At 38.6% G+C, this 19920-nt stretch overlaps 1 protein-coding gene across 6 annotated transcripts in view; it reads right to left on the minus strand.

Annotated features, from left to right (window-relative positions):
• astn1 (astrotactin 1) overlaps positions 1-19920 on the minus strand; it is a 371669-nt gene that overhangs the window by 231599 nt on the left and 120150 nt on the right. For all 6 annotated transcript variants that reach the window (XM_044033647.1, XM_044033610.1, XM_044033638.1 and 3 more), the window contains 3 exons: positions 9319-9403; positions 7749-7823; positions 4461-4598 (listed from right to left, as the gene is read on the minus strand). In XM_044033647.1, the coding sequence (XP_043889582.1) occupies positions 4461-4598; positions 7749-7823; positions 9319-9403 (298 nt within the window). The remainder of the gene's footprint in view (positions 1-4460; positions 4599-7748; positions 7824-9318; positions 9404-19920) is intronic.

The following is a 19920-nucleotide window of genomic DNA, read 5'->3' on the forward strand; positions in this document are numbered from 1 at the left end:
AGGGCAAACAAGCATTGGTAAATTAGGGGAGGATCTGACACACTTGTGCACACTAATGTTAGTAACAACCTTCTCTTGGCCTCAGTCTCTCTCAGTCTTAACACCATTGATCATATTATTCTACTGCAGAGATTGGAGCAGACTCTTGGGATCACAGTTTCTGCCCTCTGCTGGTTTAAATCATACTTATCTGATAGATTCCAGTTTGTTCATGTCAACGATAAAGCCTCACTACAAACAAAAGTTAATTGTGGAGTTCCACAAGGCTCAGTGCTTGGGCCTATACTTTTGACCTTTAGGGAACATTATTAGAAAGCACAACATACACTTTCATTGTTATGTAGATGACACACATATATTTATCAATGAAGCCGGATGAAATAAATCAGGTTGTTCAACTCCAGAATGTCTCAGAGACATTAAGTCCTGGATGACCTGTAACTTTCTACTTTTAAACTCAGAAAAAACTGAGGTCATTATACTCGGCCCTAAACACCTCAGAGAAAAACTTTCTGATCATATTGTCACTTTAGATGACATCACCCTGGTTTCGAGTTCCACTGTGAGGAACCTTGGAGTTACTTTTGACCAGGAAATGTCATTTGATTCACGCATAAAACTAATTTCCAGAACAGCCTTCTTCCACCTGCGGAACATTATGAAAATTAGACACATTCTGTCTTTACAGGATGCTGAAAAACTAGTTCATGCTTTTGTTACATCTAGATTAGATTACTGTAACTCCTTATTATCAGGATGTTCCAACAAGTCTGTTAGAGCCCTTCAGTTAATTCAAAATGCTGCAGCACAAGTTCTGACAGGAACTGGAAAGAGAGACCATATAACTCCAGTGTTAGCTTCTCGACACTGGCTCCCCGTACAGTTTAGAATTACATTTAAAATCCTCCTCCTCACATACAAAGCACTTAATGGTCAGGCCCCTTCATACCAGAAAGACCTAGTCTTACCCTAACAGATCACTTACGTAGGTCCCAAAATACAGGCTTACTTCTGGTTCCCAGACTCTGTAAGTCTGTGAATGGGAGGCAGAGCCTTCAGTTACTCCCAGTGACAGTTCGGGAGGTGGACACTCTTTCTGTATTTAAAGTTAGACTTAAAACGTAACTTTTTGATATATGCTGGGAACCTGGACCATCTCTTAGTTATGCTGCTATAGACCTTGACTGCTGGGGGAATTTCCTGAGGTGCACGCACACTCACTCTCTCACACTCAAGATATGAATATGACTTTTTGTATGTCATTAACAGTGTTCTTTCTCTCCCTAGTTTGTGTCTTTCCTTCTTTTCATCTCTCTCTCTCTCTCTCTGTGTCCTCATCTTGCAGGTTGCAGGATCCAGATCCATTCAGTTTTCGAGGCTATTACTATCATACATATCATCACCATTATTATTAAGCTATAATTAAAAGTCGTTATCAGTATAATTTTTATCAACAGTCTCTTGGGTTTCTTTGCTCTCCTTGAAGATGTACAATGCCTTGAGATAATGTATGTTATGATTTGGCACTATACAAATAAAATTGAATAGAATTGAATGAATGTGTTGACAGGGCATGTTCCAGCAACACTACAACTCCCACTACTAATTACCTTAACCTATATATAGATATACTGTAGCTCCTCTCTGCAAACTATTCCTCTTCACACATACTTTGTACTTTGCCATAATCCTGTCAAACTTGAGGAGTGATGGTGATGCTGCTGCTGAGGGATTAGCACAGTAGCTTTAGCATCAAACGTCAACAACAGTCATAGTCATCATTAATAAAGTAGTGGCCCACTCAAAATTGTACGTTTCATAATGGGCAGACAATATTAACTCCGCATATCCACACAGTTCAAGTTAATTTTACTGAAACAAAACATGGAAAACTATTTTACAGTATATCTACATGTTGAATTTACTCAAGTGGTTAAATTTAAAAACACTTCTATAAAATATCTACACAAATCCATCCACATGAACAAAGAAATAAATGTGCAAATCAACTTGTTTTACAGTTATTCATAGACATTTTACTGTAATTTGAAGCTTATTCATTATTCAAAATTAAAGTCTCTTGTATGGACCTCACTTTGGGAATTACTGGTCTACATAAACAGGCAAAGTATGTCGAGCTGCTCTTTGTGCAAAATGAAAACATGAGATATGAGTCTGGTGAAAACAATTTTTGGTGAGACGTTGTATGTCTCAACTCTGACGGAGTTGTCCACCAGACTTTTGCTCTTTTGTGATTAACTTTTCTCAAAAACTCGCTTTGAGAATAAATGACTAACTTCTGATTATTATGGGGTTAAAAGAGTCGATCGACATCCACCAACACTACAAGATAATCTGCGATCAACGATGTCATCAATGAAGGTTCAAGACCAGAGTTGAACCTGATCCAATCAAAGGTGAATATGTAATTGTATGGTTCCTTAAGTATGAGGAATTCAGCAGTGAGAACAAAGGCGCTCAGAAGATTTCTATTTTCCCTTTTGCTCACATTTTATGTGACACTCTACTGCATCTACAGCTTAACTTTTAGGGTTCACGGTGTCAGAGACAGAAAAGAGATAGGGAAACATTTGTGATTGAGGGAGATGTTGTAAAAATGAACGTACATTGTTATTAAAATGTCAAACGTGGCTAAAACTTGAGGGCAAAGCAGCGTCACCACTGGCAGAGCTCTAACACTACATAACTCTGCTGTGTCACCGCCGTCAGCTGACTCCAGTTTCATACAGCGGCATTGTTTTTGGATCATTTATGGCTCGCTCCGTGGTTCCAAACACAAACACAGTCGCTGCACACAAAAAAGATTTTCTTTGAAGGAGTTATGTACCATTCAACAATCAAAACACTCTTTACAGCTTTGTTTTGCCAAGTAATTCGTTCTCCTTATTCTTTCACCCGCTTCCTATTTAAAATTGATTATGTGTTAGATATTTTATTACCCTCTCAATAATGACGGCGAGGACCTTTGCATCAACCTCACAGGGATGCTTAAGACTCCCCGCAACAGTAATAAATTCAAAACAAATGCATATTAAGTGTGAAGACAAACAGAGAGGGACGTGTGCAGAGAGTCAAAAGCGACTACATCCTGCAGGTGGTGGCGGTTGTGAGGTGGGGGGTTTATTCAGTTAGGGATAGCTCAGCGGTGTCCTTCCTTGCTTCAAAGCCTTTGGAAATATTTTATTTCTTTCCATGGACCTCCTAGCGTAACATCAGTGTAACATTATTTCCCCTGCAGGCCCACTTGGCACATGGATCACAGGTTTGCTGGCCCCTTGTATATTTTCCAGCTGCCTGGCACCAAATAAATGAAATTACATCTTTTTTTTAAAACCATAATTTACTAATTAACATCTCCCGACACAGCAAAAAGACTATGAAAATGTTCTGGCATGGTTTTTTGGTAATGTGGATTTAAAACACAGTACTGTATATATTTGTTTTTGTGATAATTTGTCCTGATGCAAATAACTTTTTCACCAGGAAGGCAGTTAAACATTTAGTAATACACCCAAGTAATACATCAATTGTGCTTCTATTCTGTATTAATTTAATCACAACCCATGTAAGTCACATGACATGTATTGAAGAGCATTATAATTAAATAAAGAGCTGCAGGCGACATAAAGCACGTTTTTCCCCATCTGTTATTGTCGCGGATGCTGTGGTTTCCTCATCCGTTCACACAAATTTCCTCTTGTCCGTTGTTCCTGCTGTTTCTGTTATTTTCCTACCGCAGTTGAACATGGAAGTTGGAGTAACACTTTCAGTCGCCTGATTTTTGAACATCTGCTCATCCTTTATTCAGTTTCTGTTGGACTCATTTGCACTTAACTTCTTATCAATACGCCAAACTTTTTCCCACCTCCCTCAAGTAGGAAAATTGTGATGTTTCCTGGGAAGCACTGGGTCCCCAGGACCAGGATTGAGAAACACTGGTGTAGCTTGATGCAGCTATAGCTCAAGACAAGAACACTGGATTATATACAAAGAATGGGGCCCATTCACATATGAAACACATGCACAACAACAGGGGAGGAAACTCTGGGGGTTCCAGGTGAGGGGCAGTGTGTGTGGCTTGAGCATGGAGGAGTTGGGACACATTCACCCATTCATAACACTTGCTGTGGATTTATTCTGCTGCCTTATCACATTGTCTTATTCAAGCATTTTCCAAGGATTTTTAACTCGGGTAAAAGTTAGCAGGAGAATCTCTGGACAATGTCCTGGCAAGAGTCCACCGAGACACTCTCCAGAGAACGTCCAGAATTCAATGCATGTCTGGAAGGAGTTTTGGAACGATGTTTTGGGCCTAAATAGAATTATTCATTTTAGGAAACTCTTAGATGTTCCTAGATCTCACATGTGTCCCCGAACAGGGCCATTGATGATATCAGGGTCACTGTAAAAGGTCAAAGGAAAACGAGTGAATCTCTCACCGTACGTCCACTGCGTCCTCCATGACCGTCATGTCCGTCTTGCACTTGGCCGAGGGGTTGATGGCGAGCTCGGCGGGCGGGATGACAAAGCTTTTACTCAACGGCAACCACATTCCCTCCCCTAAGGTATACGTGAACCTGCGGAAGGACAGCAGAGACAAGAAAGGTTGCAGGTTTTCTGCTTGTCAAACAAAAACAAGGTCAAGTCAGTGCCGCGCAGGAGGAAACCACACTGAAAACAAAAGAAAACAGGAGCGTGAAAACCACCACCGTGTCGTGTCACGAGGCATACTTTTCAAAGATAAATGTTTCTCCTGCATCGGTGACTCTGTGTAATAGCAAGCTGGTTGGAGGTTATTTATTTTACCTTTCACAGAACTTATCTTGAGCAGAAGGATGCCATGCGCTAATGGACACAATGCATACCTAATGAAAACCCCCCGGCAAAAATAAGAGCTCCCCCCCCCCTCCCCCGAGGCAAAACATGGCTATAAATCTGTAAACAATGTCTGGAACAAGGGCTTTAAAACAAGTCTTTATTTGTGAGTCAATGAATATCATCAATCTTTAAATAGTCTGCACATGAAGTGAAATAACTTCCAACTTCCTGTTGAACATTCCACACTGGTTAACATCAAAGGCGTTGTTATTAGCGCTGATTAATTATACATACATGCATACTTGTGGCACATAATAGAATAGAGGGGGAACTTGTTGATGGAATGGTTAGTGGCCACTTTTATGCAGACTAAACACAATTTTTTTCCCCCTCATTCACAATTGTTCAATTTGCATGAAACAAAAACGCTAACTTAGCATAAAGAAAAGGGCAGTGAGTCGCGGCGGCTGCTGCTGCACACATTAAACAGTCACTTTAAGAACTGAGTGATTACAGCACCGTGTTGGCAAAACACTCACAATAGATCCACCCTTTTACTTCCTTTGTTTTGTTTTGGAGTCAAAGTGCAACTGGTCACCGACTTAATGTAAAAGAAAGTAAATAAGTAATAAATGTAAGATGGTAAATGTGATACAGCTAACACTCTGCAACAAGCCAAAGGAGAAACACCTGCATACTCAATAATGGAATATGCCGAATTCGCTTAATTCTTACATTGTTAAAAGACCTTTATTAAGAGGTTGTCCTCCCGTAACCTCGCAGTTTTTATAATCAGTGTTTTAATTCAGCAGTAGTTCACTCTGGGCATAGAAAAGTACAATTTTGTATAAAAAGAGTGAATTTGGACTTTTTCATTGTACAACAGGACACTATCAGATATCAATGTATGCAGCACTTTGTACAGATGCTTATGTCCGATTAGTAGGTCTCTGAAACATAGCTGCAAGATGTGCTTTCAAACGTCTACACAGATACGGTGATCTGAGTGTTTTATTTTGAAAACCGGATGTCGATGTCCTTAAAAAAAAATCCTTTTGTAACTCAGGCGCTAAAATTCAGCATCAGATAGTTTGACTACAGAGAAACTAGCTTGGCCACAGTCAGATAACATCTTAATAATGGTCTTTTAATAAAGTAAGAATTAAGTATTCCCAGAGTACTGTATCGTAATGAGACCCCCACAGACCTGGAGCACTTGTGTTGTTGAATATGCTTGTGTAATGTTTTCGTGTTTTCGGTTTTGAATCAGTTTGTTTTTGCAGCCCGTTTCTCACGTTGCTTTCCTTTGTGTTTTTTGAATCTGCAGCGTTTGTGAGGACGGAGCTCGTTTCTCCTCCTGCATGTGTTTTGGGTCGTTGCAGTGCGTTTGCCACCTGTCGGCCACTGTATGAAATGGTGATCATATTTTTTCCCTGAGAGCTGACTCCACTTCTCTCGTGAGGCATTTCACTATTGGGACTGTGCACGACAAACTGACAGACTGAAATTCCCTGTGATGCAGTGTGACGTATTATGGGTGAACGCCGGACAAATCAGTGCCGAGCAAATCAGTGCTTTGAGGACAAGTGGGATGAGCTCATACGACTTATTCTCTTCACCCTGAGAGGAAGTGGAGGTGGAAAACACAAAGAGTTCCCGAGAGAAAACAGTCGTTGAGTGGAAAACATGTTCGCCGTCCTCAGAGGAGTTCCCGGCAGATAACTATGTGCAAATGACAAGCGCCATGGATTTGAAAAGCCAGGCCCGGGGAGGATTTTGCAACACATCCTCGACTCTGCTTTGTTTTTTTTTGTTTTTTTTTTCCCCCCACTCTGAACGCTTTCTCTAAATTGAATCATTTGCCTCCATGTTTAATGGTAATATCTGCTTAAGCACAAACAAGATGATGGCTGCCACGGCTCTCCGAGCGCTGGGTGACATTCAAGGTCTTTCCCCTGTTCTTTTACAGTGTTTGGAGTTCAAAGTGAGGGACCGAAACGTTTTAAATTAGGACGGAAGCAGTGTGAGGACAAAGCAATTTGAAACTGCACGCAGCTGGACGGAAAGAGAAGGGAAAGGCGTCTTACCGGAAAAAAAGCAAGGAAAGCAGCAGCAGCAAAGTAACAGTGTGGACTGATGTGTCCACACCTTCTGTGCATTTATTTCACTCATTTGTTCAGTTTTTATTGTTCTGTTGCTTTGAATTTCCTTCAAAACAAGGTACACAAACATGTCAACCATATAAAATGACAAGATAAATGTAAAGTTGATGTAAAACAACCAAGATCGAAGAGACTAAAAATACAAATACATGAATAAATAGCTCTTGAGTCTGCTTTAAAAAATTAAAGAGTAGTCGTTTATCGTCCTTTGCTGTCAATGAGAGGAAATAGAAGAGGGTTTGAGAAAAGGTCCAAGCTCAGCCTGAGCTCAGGATCCTGAACCCTTATAACACACAGCATATAGAGTGTCTAATATCCTATTTTACAATCTGATGAAACATATTTGATTTACATTTTCACCATCTACATAAACACACCTGAGCAAAAAGTACTCAAAATGTTTTAAATTGAATTGATTGTGAAATTTGGAAACACGTCACAGTTCAAAGTTCACTTGGCTCGTTTTCATGGACAAAAAGAAAAGAAAAGCACATCTATTTTGTGACCTATGCACAATTATTGCTACTTTATATCACTACTAAAAATAAAAAGGTGTAACCTATAAACACACACACCCCCAGGATGTCCATATAAGGAGTTTTGTCACGAGCAAAAAGATAAAGATAAGCAAAGATAGCGCAGCAGTATTGTAACGTGTTATCTGAAGACATAGTTTTTTTTGTTTTATACCGCACCTTGAAATCAAAGTGATACAAAAATAAAGTTTTGTGAAGTTCCCCCCCTTACCTGAAAATGCGATCAGAGGGTTGTTCTCCCATCACGAGATCAAAACCGCGTTGGAAGATGGTGTAAGGCCAGGGACTGGTAAAAAACAGATCAAAAAGATCACACACACACAGACAAGAAAAATAGAGGAGATAGAATGAAACTGTGTTAAAATCAAAGCCAAAAGATGGATTACATTTTCTCATTTTATAATCTAGACCTCCTGAAATCCCAAAGTCTTTGCAACTTTGCATCATCCCTGCTTCCCAGAAGAGGACAAATGGCACGCAGCGTTTATGACGCTGATTAAAAAAAGGTGTTCTCTGAAAGATGACGGGATAAGGGAGGACAACCGGGGTGAGACGGAGATGGAGCAGGCAAACGAGGAAGACAGAGACAAGGAGGAAGACAGAGAGAGAGAGAGAGAGAGGAGCAGCATGGGGATGAGACAGATGCCAAGAGGTTGAAGTGAGAGAACGGGGAATGATGGAGATTAATGGGGAGTGGCAGCTCGGGAACTAAACAGTCTGCAAAGTGAGAGTGTAAGGAGGAGACGTGACAGGGGCCCGATGTCAATCTGAGCAAACTCCCACTCTACTGTAAGCAAAAAGAACATCAAGTGGGAGAGGGGGAGAGGGGGAGAGGGGGGAAGGGTCTTCCATGTCACAGGCTGTGGTCATTAAACATTTAAGTCACTGCAGGGAGCCCCACTCTGTCACACAGTGACAGGGACGCACAGGGGGCAGCACCGGGGAAATGAGACACAGTCACGTGTGGGCTGAGATGGGAGAATTATTAAGACGTCTCAAAATCCACATTTTTGGGACAGGCACAGAGGAGGACATGCTGTATCTGCTGTATCTGCTGTGAGCAGGGAATATTATTGTCTTTCCCCGTCAAATAAAACGTTTTATTCAGGAGAAAAGCTCCACAGAGATGATTTAATCACATCATCTAAACATGTGCAGGGCTGAACAATGAATTCAATAATAAACTTTTAGATTAATCAACAAATTCTCTGGTTTTTCAGCCAATTAAATGTGAATATTTCTAGTTTTTTTAGTGCTGCATGAAACAAAGAAATCATAAAAATTGAATAATTTTGTTTTTTAGACAAAACAAGACATTTGAGATAATATTTTTTGAGGTTTGGGAAACACCTATTGATATTTTTCAATGTTTTATGATATTTTATGAACAATTCATCACTTTTAAGTCCAATTTTGAAACAAAATATCCCAAATGTCTGAAAATCAATTTGTGCTTGTTCTATGTGTAATGGAAATTAATTATGTGATACAATAAAACATGTATGTCTTAAAGTCATCACACTGGCTTAATTTAACTTAACTCAATTAATGTAGGTGTTACAAATAAATATATTTGTACAGACATTTTCTTGCATCTGTGCCAATTATTTATGACTTTATTTACCTGTAGGTCAGGTGTTTTTTATTCGTTTATCTGCCCAGATAAATGATGTATTAATACAAACCCCTTGTTTTCGATTATGTATCCACTGTTTTCTCATGGCCTGATAATGAGCAATCACCAAACTTACTAACAGGGTATTATAATAATAATATCTTACCCCTGATTGGGCCCCCACTCACTGCGGATGCACAGGTGCTTGTGGACCGGGTCCTTCATGTAGCCGTCCAGGCAGAGGCATTCTCCTGCAAACAGAGAGGCTCTGGTTCACTCATGTGTTCACTGAAATCAAGCCTTGGTTCACTCAATCCTGAAGAATCCCTTTTTTGAAATCGTCTTGCTTTTATTTTTCCATAGGAGCCGCAGTGAACACATGATTCTCTTCAGGCCGATAAAGCACTTTTAATCATCTCTTATTTTTTAATGATGTAGTCATAGTTTTTAAGCTCAAGCCCACAAAGGTTTTCCAGCAGGGGTGCTTTTAATTGGGTGTGCATGGATTCACAGCCCTTGTGTTGTTGCATAATAAGCTTTCTTAGCTTAAGCGCGATTAGCATAAACACCACTTGTTTGTTCAGAAGAGAAGAAAAAGAGTTTCCTCTAATTAACACTTATAAACCTTAACAAAAGCACTTCTTTGAATTACAACAACATCAGCAACTAATACTGCAATTCACAATACGCAATGCAGGTTTACTATTGCATGGTACAATGCAGCATCATTTTTGAATTAATTATTTTACCGACAATATATCTGTACATTTGTACATACTGAGGACATTCACTTAAAGATTGACAGAAAATAAGATATAATCATATCAAAGAGAGACAGAGTATCATCTGTATAGAAAGGAACAACGCTTAAACATAAATGTAAATCATCTCGACTTAAAAAGGAGCAGCGGGGAATTAACAGAGAAAGAGAAGTCCAGACTGAGACTCCACTGCACTGCTGTCAGAGATGCTGTATTATGCCAGATTATCATCTGAATATTTCCACTGTGAAAGTCTCTTGTAATATCTAAGTTGTTACGCAATGTTCATTTCTTCCAGTGCATGAGCGCGTTGCGTCACGGCCACCCGGGAAGCTCTCACCTGCAGAAAACTGCGCGTGTCCGTCTTTTCAGCTGGACGAGGTTTATTTCGTTTGAGTTTATTCAACGTCTGGTACTGAACATCCCTTTTATAGAGAACTTTATGTCTTTTTCATGAACTTTCCTCTGCCATTTATCAAACTCTGTACAATAAATCGAGTCTAAATGTGAATATCTGAAGTCATTAATCTCCTGGTTTCTGTTTCTAGTTTGAGGCTGAACATATTGACAGATATTTATTGGCAATTTACTTTCTTTTTAAACTTAATTCATATTCAGATAAGCCAAATACTCTACTCACTGCTCACAATGTTTGGCAAATGGGTGGAACACTTGGCCTTGGATGTCTGCCGTCTATTCCGTAGTAGTTAAGGATCACAGAAGCAGCAAGTTAGCCACAAGGAGCAAGTCAGCTGCATGAAAATAACTTCATTTGAGAGGATGTTTATAGAAAAATAAGCCTGAATCTAACTTCATTTATCACATCAGTACACAATAATTGCCTGAAGAGTTGAAGTCAATCGCTTTTGTCCTGCATATTGGGACGTTTAGAGGACACAAGGTAGACAATAAATCATGGCACATATCAGAGGACAGTGTGACTTGATGGCTTGTGTGGTCCAATCATTTGTATCAAATTAACAGTGGGAGTTTCTTTTGCAACCAAGAACCCACAGCCTATACAGCAAATTCCACAAAATCATGCCCTGTGCTCCCTAATTCATTGGCAGACGGTAGCCAAGAGACCGGTCCTTAGTATGGCGTACTTCCATATTTGTTAGTTTGGACGGGATCTACAAGGAAAATGTGAGGAGTATCCCCCCCCATCACTCACACTACACCAAGATACACAGGTCTGGACGTCCTTATCGTCTACTGTGGTGGACACAATGTCAAACAGGTCAGCAGCCTCACAACGGCTAACATGATGGAGGACAACTTGCATCAGATTCTGCTGATCGGGCTTTATAGTCTTTGTGTAACTCTTTGTTACATAAACAAACCTTGGGGCATTTTTCCGTCCACTTTGCCAACATAAGAGTCTGGTTAAAGAAAAAGTGGAAATACTCCCACGTTGAGTTTCATTCTAATGACCTTTACTTCACTTAAGTTGTCTAGAAATGTCTTTAGAAAAGGCCCTGAGACTGAAGCGCTGACAAATAATTATGCAGACTCTGTGACTGCCTGTGTGGGAGTGTTTTCACTTACGACATGACGATAACTAAGGAGTCTCTCACAGACAGCAACGCAGCCTGGGAAGGTTTTGAGTGAGAGGGAAATACAAGGAAATGGCAAAAATGATTTCAAAAATATCCCCGTAAAGACGGCATCGTTCAAATACGCTGTAGTACATATGCCAGCACTGCAGTTGCACTGTAACATTACACCAAAAAAAACCAGAGAAGATGTTGTAAATCACGGTGTATATGCTTTGTTACTAGCTGACACTTTTTTTGCACTATTTGTGCATTCCCACTGCCCGTAGGATTGACGTGCGTTGCACCGGAGACACCGTGTTGCATTCAATGTGTGCTGTCTATTCTGCAGGTAGGTCACGGTGAATGTTGCTCCTATAAATGTGTGAGTGGAGCGTGAGACGGGACGATATATTTTGCTTTGTGTAATCCCGAGCAAGCTGTGTGCTTTATGGTTGCTAATTGTGTTAGCTCCCGTGCGCTAGCCAATGTGAAGGTTCGCTGGGTCTATTCTGCACATGCTGTTGACACTGCTGATGTTGTGCTGAAGAGAATAAATGGTCTCGTCATCATCAAAGATCAACTTTTCTGTCTCCCGTGGTTCTTTCGTGAGACACAGTTTCCCCCTGCCGGCAACAATAACAACACCTGAACACAACGCAGTGTGGTGGTTACATAAACATTAGATATAATAACAGAAACGGAGACAGAATGAACTGAGCCAGGGGAAAGAAAGGGAAATAATATTCTGTTTGTTTACACGTACATTTCCGTGTGCATATTTAGCGACATCATAAACCTAAATACTTTACAGGAAGGAAATGCACAATTCTACCACACGAGTGAGATCCATCTAACTGTATTTACAAAGAAGCACTGTGTGAGTGCAGCGCGCGCACACACACACACACAAAACAGAGTCACAGACGAGCTGTGGATGTTCAGTGCAGCAGACTGTGTTTTGTTTATTCAAGTAAAGTTGTGTTTTCTCCTCTAAAGACAGGACGTGTTCTCGTGAAATCGAGCGTCTTCTCAGGCTTTAGTTACTTTTCGTCGACGGTAGTTGGTAAAACTGTCAAACAATCTCCAAACACAAGACAATGAACGACAGTGCAAGAGAGAGAGCTGGGAATATGATGTCATCGTTTTTCCTAACGTATCGTATTCTCGCCTCAACAAATAGCATGCATATTCACCTAAACCAGTTTCCGTGTCGACGAGCCCTCTATGTGTCGTTACCTCATATGACCAGACATCCACCATCAGACATCAGAGTGACTTTTCACTAAAGGTTATTGTTCTATGAGTAATGTTACACTAATTGATTATATAGAGTATAATTTATTATAAAGACAGAAGCTATGGATGAGGATGTGAATGTCAGAAAAGATTTTCTACTTTGGCCTCCGATCAAGAGAAAATGATATTCTCAGCAGTGTCCTTCACGCATGTCCTTCCCTAATAAAAATGACAAGAAACCAATTATCGCAGAGTAATTGTCTGTTCATCACAAAAAGATGTTTGCGTGTTAAGGTTTTTAAGTTCTGTATGTACACTGAGTTTAAATAAAAAAAATATAAGCAGTTATAAATTCATGTGCTCACTTCTTTTTTTTTTTTAAGTGAAGCACAAATGCACATTATGGGGTGTATCAGTCGTTTGGAACTTAGTGCTCGATCGCAGAGCAGCGAGGACTGGCAGAGATTCCACCAGTCAATACTCGACTTCACTTTAAAATCATCCAGTTCAGGCCAATAAATACGTCTGAAGGTAATTGATCGAGTTTTAGTTTTTTCTCAACAACTATGTGACTGGTTCCAGTGACTGACTAACCTTTACGTAATGATAAGTCTAATACACAGATACTTAGCACTGCCTTCACTTTACTGAGAACACCTTTTAGAAATAATTCCAGATGATGACTGGGATCATCTGGAATTATTTCTAAACCCTGAATTAACAACCTAAGAATGTTTACAGAAGACTATTAGGGACACAAGTAAAAAATAAATGAATAAAACAACATGACTTTCTTTAATCCAGAATACTGATTTTAATCTCAGAATTTTCCCTTTCATCTCAGAATTCTAATTTTAATCTCAGAATTGTTCTTTAATCTCAGAATTCTGACTTTAATCTCAGAATTCTGACTTTAATCTAAGATTGTTTTTTGTAATCTCAGAATTCTGACTTTAATCTCAGAATTTTGACTTTAATATGTTTTTTTAGTCTTTTTTTCTGATAATTCTGACTTCAATCTTAGACTTTTTCTTTAATCTCAGAATTATGACGTTAAATCTCAGACTTTTCTTTAAAATCAGAATGCTGACTTTAATCTCAAAATCTTTCTTTGATCTCAGAATTTGGATTTTAATCCCAGAATTCATGCTGTTTTTGTGGCCCTAATACTCTTCCATATATTTTACTGATCAACTAATATCTATTTGAGATTCTGAAAAAAAAGTAAACAAATAACAAAGAGACAAACTTGAAGGCCTGAAAAAGACATAACTGTAGGGATTTGGAATTGGTTCATACTGTGTGTGTGTTGGCAGCTTCAGTGATTAAGTGAAGTCTTTTAGCTAAAAACAGGAAGCATCAGCATTTTGCTCGCTTGTCAGCTCTCTGGAGAAAACACCGGCCTTGACTTTGCCCACGATGACTGATGGGGTCTCACCTTAGGTTTCCAGGGTTACTCAAGGGTAACATGTACTACATGTTCTGCTCATGCTCGATGGGAGGCAAGTGAAGGCCACAGGCTGTGAGCTTTTATTCCGCCCACTGTTAACAGGAAAAGGTCAATTCCTGCCGAGTTTAAGTATAAAATTCTCACAGGTTCACACAGAAGGAAATGCCTCATGCAGTTTGTGCTTTTGAGTCTGCTTATGCCTGATTGCATGTTGTCAATATCTTCAAAATATTGCTTTTGTGTGCTCTTGAGTTCATCCCAGTTCATCTCTAAATGGAAGTGGCTTAGAAGGAGAGACCAGGAAAATCTCTTAAGCTTCTTAAATGTGAATATTTTCTTCATTTCTTTGCTCTGGATAACAAAGAAATCATTAAAAGTTCATCATTTTGGTTTGTGGACAAAACAACACATTTGAGAACATCATCATTTCCAGGTTTGACGAAAACCGATCAACATTTTTTAAGGTTTTCTGATATTTTATGGACCAAACGATTAATCAATTAATCGGGAAAATAATTGACAGATTAATTGATTATGAAAATAATTGTTAGTTGCAGCTCTAGTTTTATATAGCACTCTTTTTCTTTTGGGGACGCGCTGGGTCAGACGGCCCATTGCAGGGCTGGTCCAGAAGCTAACCACTTTTTTTGCTGGGATCTCCATCCCTTTTTCTTTTGTTCACTTTGAGTTTTTTCTAATAAAACCAATTACAACTGGGTAAACTTGAGCATCCTTCAGTTTCCTACTGAGAATGTCTGTATTATTAGAGACATGTCTGTCTCTAACAACACCTTCAAATTTAAGGAACTTAATACCTGCTAAGATAAAGGATATATCAGTTAATGCCTTTAAGTCTTTGATAATTTGCTTACAACATATTTAAAAAAAAACAACAACATCGCAAACACTTTGCAGCATTTACTTTTCTCTTTCAACAGAAACAAAGTGAAGAGGAACCAGACAGAAAAAGACATAATTATTTTGCAGTAAAGTCTGAAACACAAAAGAAAGCACAAGGCTGAGATCAGTTCAGGTACATGAGTAAGTCTGGCTCTGTTCACTATTCAACTATTACTATTAAAAGTAATATATTGTATTCTAGAGTTGATTACAAGCCTATGTGCAATAGAACAACGTTGCACTCAACAACTTCGTTCTCAAAAAGCAAGGAAACAGGGTTTGATCAAGTTTTCCAAACCAATTATTTGGAATTTTGTGTCAACGTTACCTTGAACTATCATTTTATTTTATATTGAACGCCCCTTTTTTAAATAGTGTTCATGTTCCTCACTGAGAGTGCACAGCTTATAAAGATCACCTCAGAGATATCAGCACATGCCGCAGTGTCGTTGGTATTAACACGTACTGTGCTGGGTGTTAATCAGCAGGTGACAAAATCTGCAGTAATAAAGACTAAAAAAAAGAAAGAAAATGATTAATTAAGTTGGTTTAATTGATGTAGTGTGTGCATATTAGTAAAAGGAGAAAGAATCGGAGACGATTCTTTAACGACTGATGTCGCTAATTAACTTGGAGGCGAGACATTGCTGTTGATCGGTGGACACCACAGCTGTCTATAACAAAATTTGGTTCTAAATTGGTTTATAATGCCAGTTTCCATCACCCTGTGTCACTTGATTTGATTCGCACATAAAAACACTCAAATGGATTAAAAGGTTTAGAAATCACATGATTGACAAGTCAATCTAGTGACTACATTCGGCTGCACAGGAAGATAGTCAAAACTTGGATTGGATGGAATTTGTGATACATTTTAATGGAAAACCTAGGTACTGGCACACATTGGACATTGCAAGTGGGATGCAAGTGTACAAGTTTATGTTTTTGCCCAGTGCTGACAATTTGATCAAACTAGTTTTTAAACGGACACTAGTGTCAGTATTACAGGAGAATAAAGTCATAATCTTATGAAAGTAATGTTGTAGTATTATGAGAATAAAGGCATAATCTTATGAGAATATAGTCATAATATTACTAGAATATTAATGGAAAACCTAGGTACTGGCACACATTGGACTATAAAGGCGTAAAAGAATTAAGGTGTAATCTTTTTGCGAGAATAAAGCTGTAATATTATGACAATAATGAGAATAAAGTTGTAATCTTATGATAATAAAGGTGTAATTTTTACGAGAATACAGTCATAATATTTTGAGAATAAAGTCGTAATCTTATGAGAATAAAGGTGTAATCTTTCGTGAAAAAAGTTGTAATCTTTTGAGAATAAAGTTGTAACATTAAAAAATTTGTAATACAAGAATAAAGTTGTAACCTTACAAGAATAAAGTTGTAATATGAGAAAAAAAATCGTAATCTTATGAGAATAAAGTCATAACATTAAAAAAGTTGTAATATTACAAGAATAAAGTTGTAACCTTATGAAAATAAAGTTGTAACCTTATGAGAATAAAGTCCTAATATTACAAGAATAAAGTCTTAATCTTTTGAGAATTTTTTTTTTAATATTTCGAGAATAAAGTCATAATGTAATCCTCAGGGATTGAACACCACCTCTACGGACTGGCAATACTCACCAACCATTATACAGACTTCTAAAATGTGATTGCTACGTTGCTGCTTTTTTTAAATGTGCAGTGAAAGAGACTTAGCGTTGGCCATGAGAAAAGGCAGCTTTACATTCCGATTGACGGTGTAAATTATGACCAGAAGAAATACCCTGTACTGCTGGAGTGTCGATGGGATGGCAGGAGCTGTGGAGTTACGCGGAGATTTGTGACACAGCTGCTAAACAATGTTTTACGCTTCATCTAACTTTAATTAGCGTTTCATTGCACTCCGAGGTCACCGTCCTCGGCTCAAACTTGTTTTACACCTTGCAAGGTGCTACTTTCTCTAATTGCTTACTGTACAGGCACCGAGCCAGTTTCCAAGTTTCACACTTTATTATTTCCATCACATCCCATCCCCGCTATTTGTTACCGCCTTTGTCACCTCCGACGTCACACATGGAACTAAACGGTTATTCAAGGCAACACAAGCAGGAAGGGTGTAGGTTCGTCAAGCAGGAAACTACACACTCATCCATTTTCACATTAATTGAGCCACTATGTTATGGCATGGATTTGAAACGTGTATATCCATAGGCCTGGCATTTGCCAAACCCTAACCTCATAGCTACGAGCTTTATTTAATTCATCTGTGTCAATGGCACTGAACAAAAGCACCTATACTCACAGATTAAGAGATGTGGCCTCATAATTTTGTCCATATGTTAAGTCCTGACACGTATGGAGCATTTAGCAAAACGTGAACACATTTCTAAAGTGGAACATTTCCCACGGTTGTCAGAAAAGCGATATAGTAATGTTTTAATCTGCGCGATGACCAGAATAAAACAGATTAAAGTTTTGTGCCTAGGTTTGTCTGGAAAATATCAACGTTTTTATTTTCTTGTGGAGTTACAGCATCGTCGCCATCAACACTATAAAGATATATACTATATGAAATTGACATAGGCTTTGGACCACTGCTTGCAAAAAAAAAGACTTCACAGTTTGAATAGAAAATAACATTTTCCAGGGGGAGTTAATGTGTGAAAATGTCCAGTTTCAAAAACGGTCATTGTCAATTTGTGAATCCTGAGGCTTCAAAGCGGGAGTTTGTTTTGCATGGACTTAATACACAGTCCATGATTAAAAACACCATGTATTACATAAAGAAAACTGTGATTAAGCCCTAGATAACAGTTTAAAATAAAAATGTCACAGAGGAAAAACACACCCATGCTTTTATTTGACCTACAGTCCACTGCTTGACAAGTCTCAAGTTCTTGTATTGTAACACACCTGTTTTAATAATTGATGTTGACATAAATAGACCGAAAAACCTTATTTTCCTGCACAGAATGTGAAAATGCAACACTTTCCATGGGTTGCTGAAAAGTAAGATAGCAAGGTTACTGCAAACGCAGAAACTAGGGAGTACACAAATGCTAGTGACCAAAACCATCCAGGTTAAGGGTTTTAGTACCAATGAAATGTTGCTGTAGTTTGAATCAAAGTACCTTGGATTCAAACTACAGCAACATTTCATTACAAATGAATCATATGAAAGTAGCATAGACGTGTCCCCGTGTTAGGGAGTGGACACAGAGTCCCAAGAATGAGACTCAAAGGCAGGAATGAGACACACTTCATCCAGCTTCTTTTTTTCTCGGTTTATTGAAAGGTCTCAGAATTCATTCTGTATCACTCTGGGGAGATCAGGCTTCTGAATAATAGATGTAAAACAAGGAAGACTGTTCCTCTGCTTTAAATGTGCGATTCATTACTACACTTACATAACTTTAGCGACTCGCCTGCGGGTCAAAATTTTAATCTTGCTGTATATTTGTTTCATCTCCATCCAGCACTGTAAACACATCTCACTACATTACTGGGATATGAACACATAATGCACTCGGAAAAGACAAAAACTAATTCCACTGATCTCAGGCTTCATAATCAATTCATCAGTCACTTTTTCTCGTTTAATCGAGCACTTGTCCCCAAACCAAAAATGTTGCCCTTGTTTTTGCTAGTAGTTTTCCCTCGAAAGAGTGTTTTTTTCGTTTCTTAGTTTTCCTCGAAAGAGTGGTTTTGTTTGTTAGCTTTAGCCTTTGTTTTTGCTAGTAGTTTTTCCCTCAAGAGTGTTTTTTTCTGTTTGTTAGCTTCCCCGAAAGAGTGGTTTTGCTTGATAGCTTTCCTTGAAAAAGTGGTTTTGTTTGTTAGCTTTCCACGAAAGAGTGTTTTCTTGTTTCTTAGCTTTCCTCAATAGTATGGTTTTGTTTGTTAGCTTTCCCTGAAAGAGTGGTTTTGTTTGTTAGCTTTCCTCGAAAAGTGGTTTGTTAGCTTTCCTCGAAAGAGTGTTTTCTTGTTTCTTTGCTTTCCTCGAAAGAGTGGTTTTGTTTTTGCTTTCCCTGAAAGAGTGGTTTTGTTTGTTAGCTATCCTCGAAAAAGTGGTTTTGTTTGTTAGCTTTCCTTGAAAGAGTGTTTTCTTGTTTGTTAGCTTTCTTTCGAAAGAGTAGTTTTGTTTGTTAGCTTTCCCCGGAAGAGTGGTTTTGTTTGTTAGCTATCCTTGAAAAAGTGGTTTTGTTTGTTAGCTTTCCTCGAAATAGTGTTTTCCTATTTGTAGCTTTCACTTTCAAAATAAGAGATTGTTTATTTTTTTACTTTGACTCTCAAGTCGTGCAATTGGGTCCAAGTCCTTGTTCAGTTGTGACAAGTGATTAATTTAGTACTCGATTAAACGAATAATCATTGTAGCCCTACACTGATCTGCCACCGATGAAATAAAATATCATATTACATAATACACAGCAAGAACTTTGATCGTAGGCGAGGAAGTGGGAGACAGTTAGAAGAGATATCAATTATTCTGTTTGTTGTTGAATCATTGTTGAATCATGATTTTCTGCTTCGATGCTCGTGTATATATAAGATACAATGTAATGTGCGATAAAAAAATATAAGATAATGATGTATAACCATATGCAAACTCAGTATACCATACTGTCAGAGACAGTGGTTTAGGAGGCAGTTCATACTGTTCTAAAGCTTGTTGAGAGTGGATAAGTATATGAGTGCATTTAACAGTATTTGTCCAGGAGGAGGCTCTGTTGCGCCAAATATGACATGTAGTCACGTAGCCTATAAGGGGACTTTTTTTTCTTTTTTTGTACCTGTCTCTCACGAAGAGCAACATGTGAACAGTACAATAAACTATGTCAAACTTGATAGCTAAAGAGACAAACGTCTGAAGGT

Source organism: Solea senegalensis, linkage group LG1 (assembly GCF_019176455.1).
Source record: "Solea senegalensis isolate Sse05_10M linkage group LG1, IFAPA_SoseM_1, whole genome shotgun sequence".
NCBI classification, from domain to species: Eukaryota; Metazoa; Chordata; class Actinopteri; order Pleuronectiformes; family Soleidae; genus Solea; species Solea senegalensis.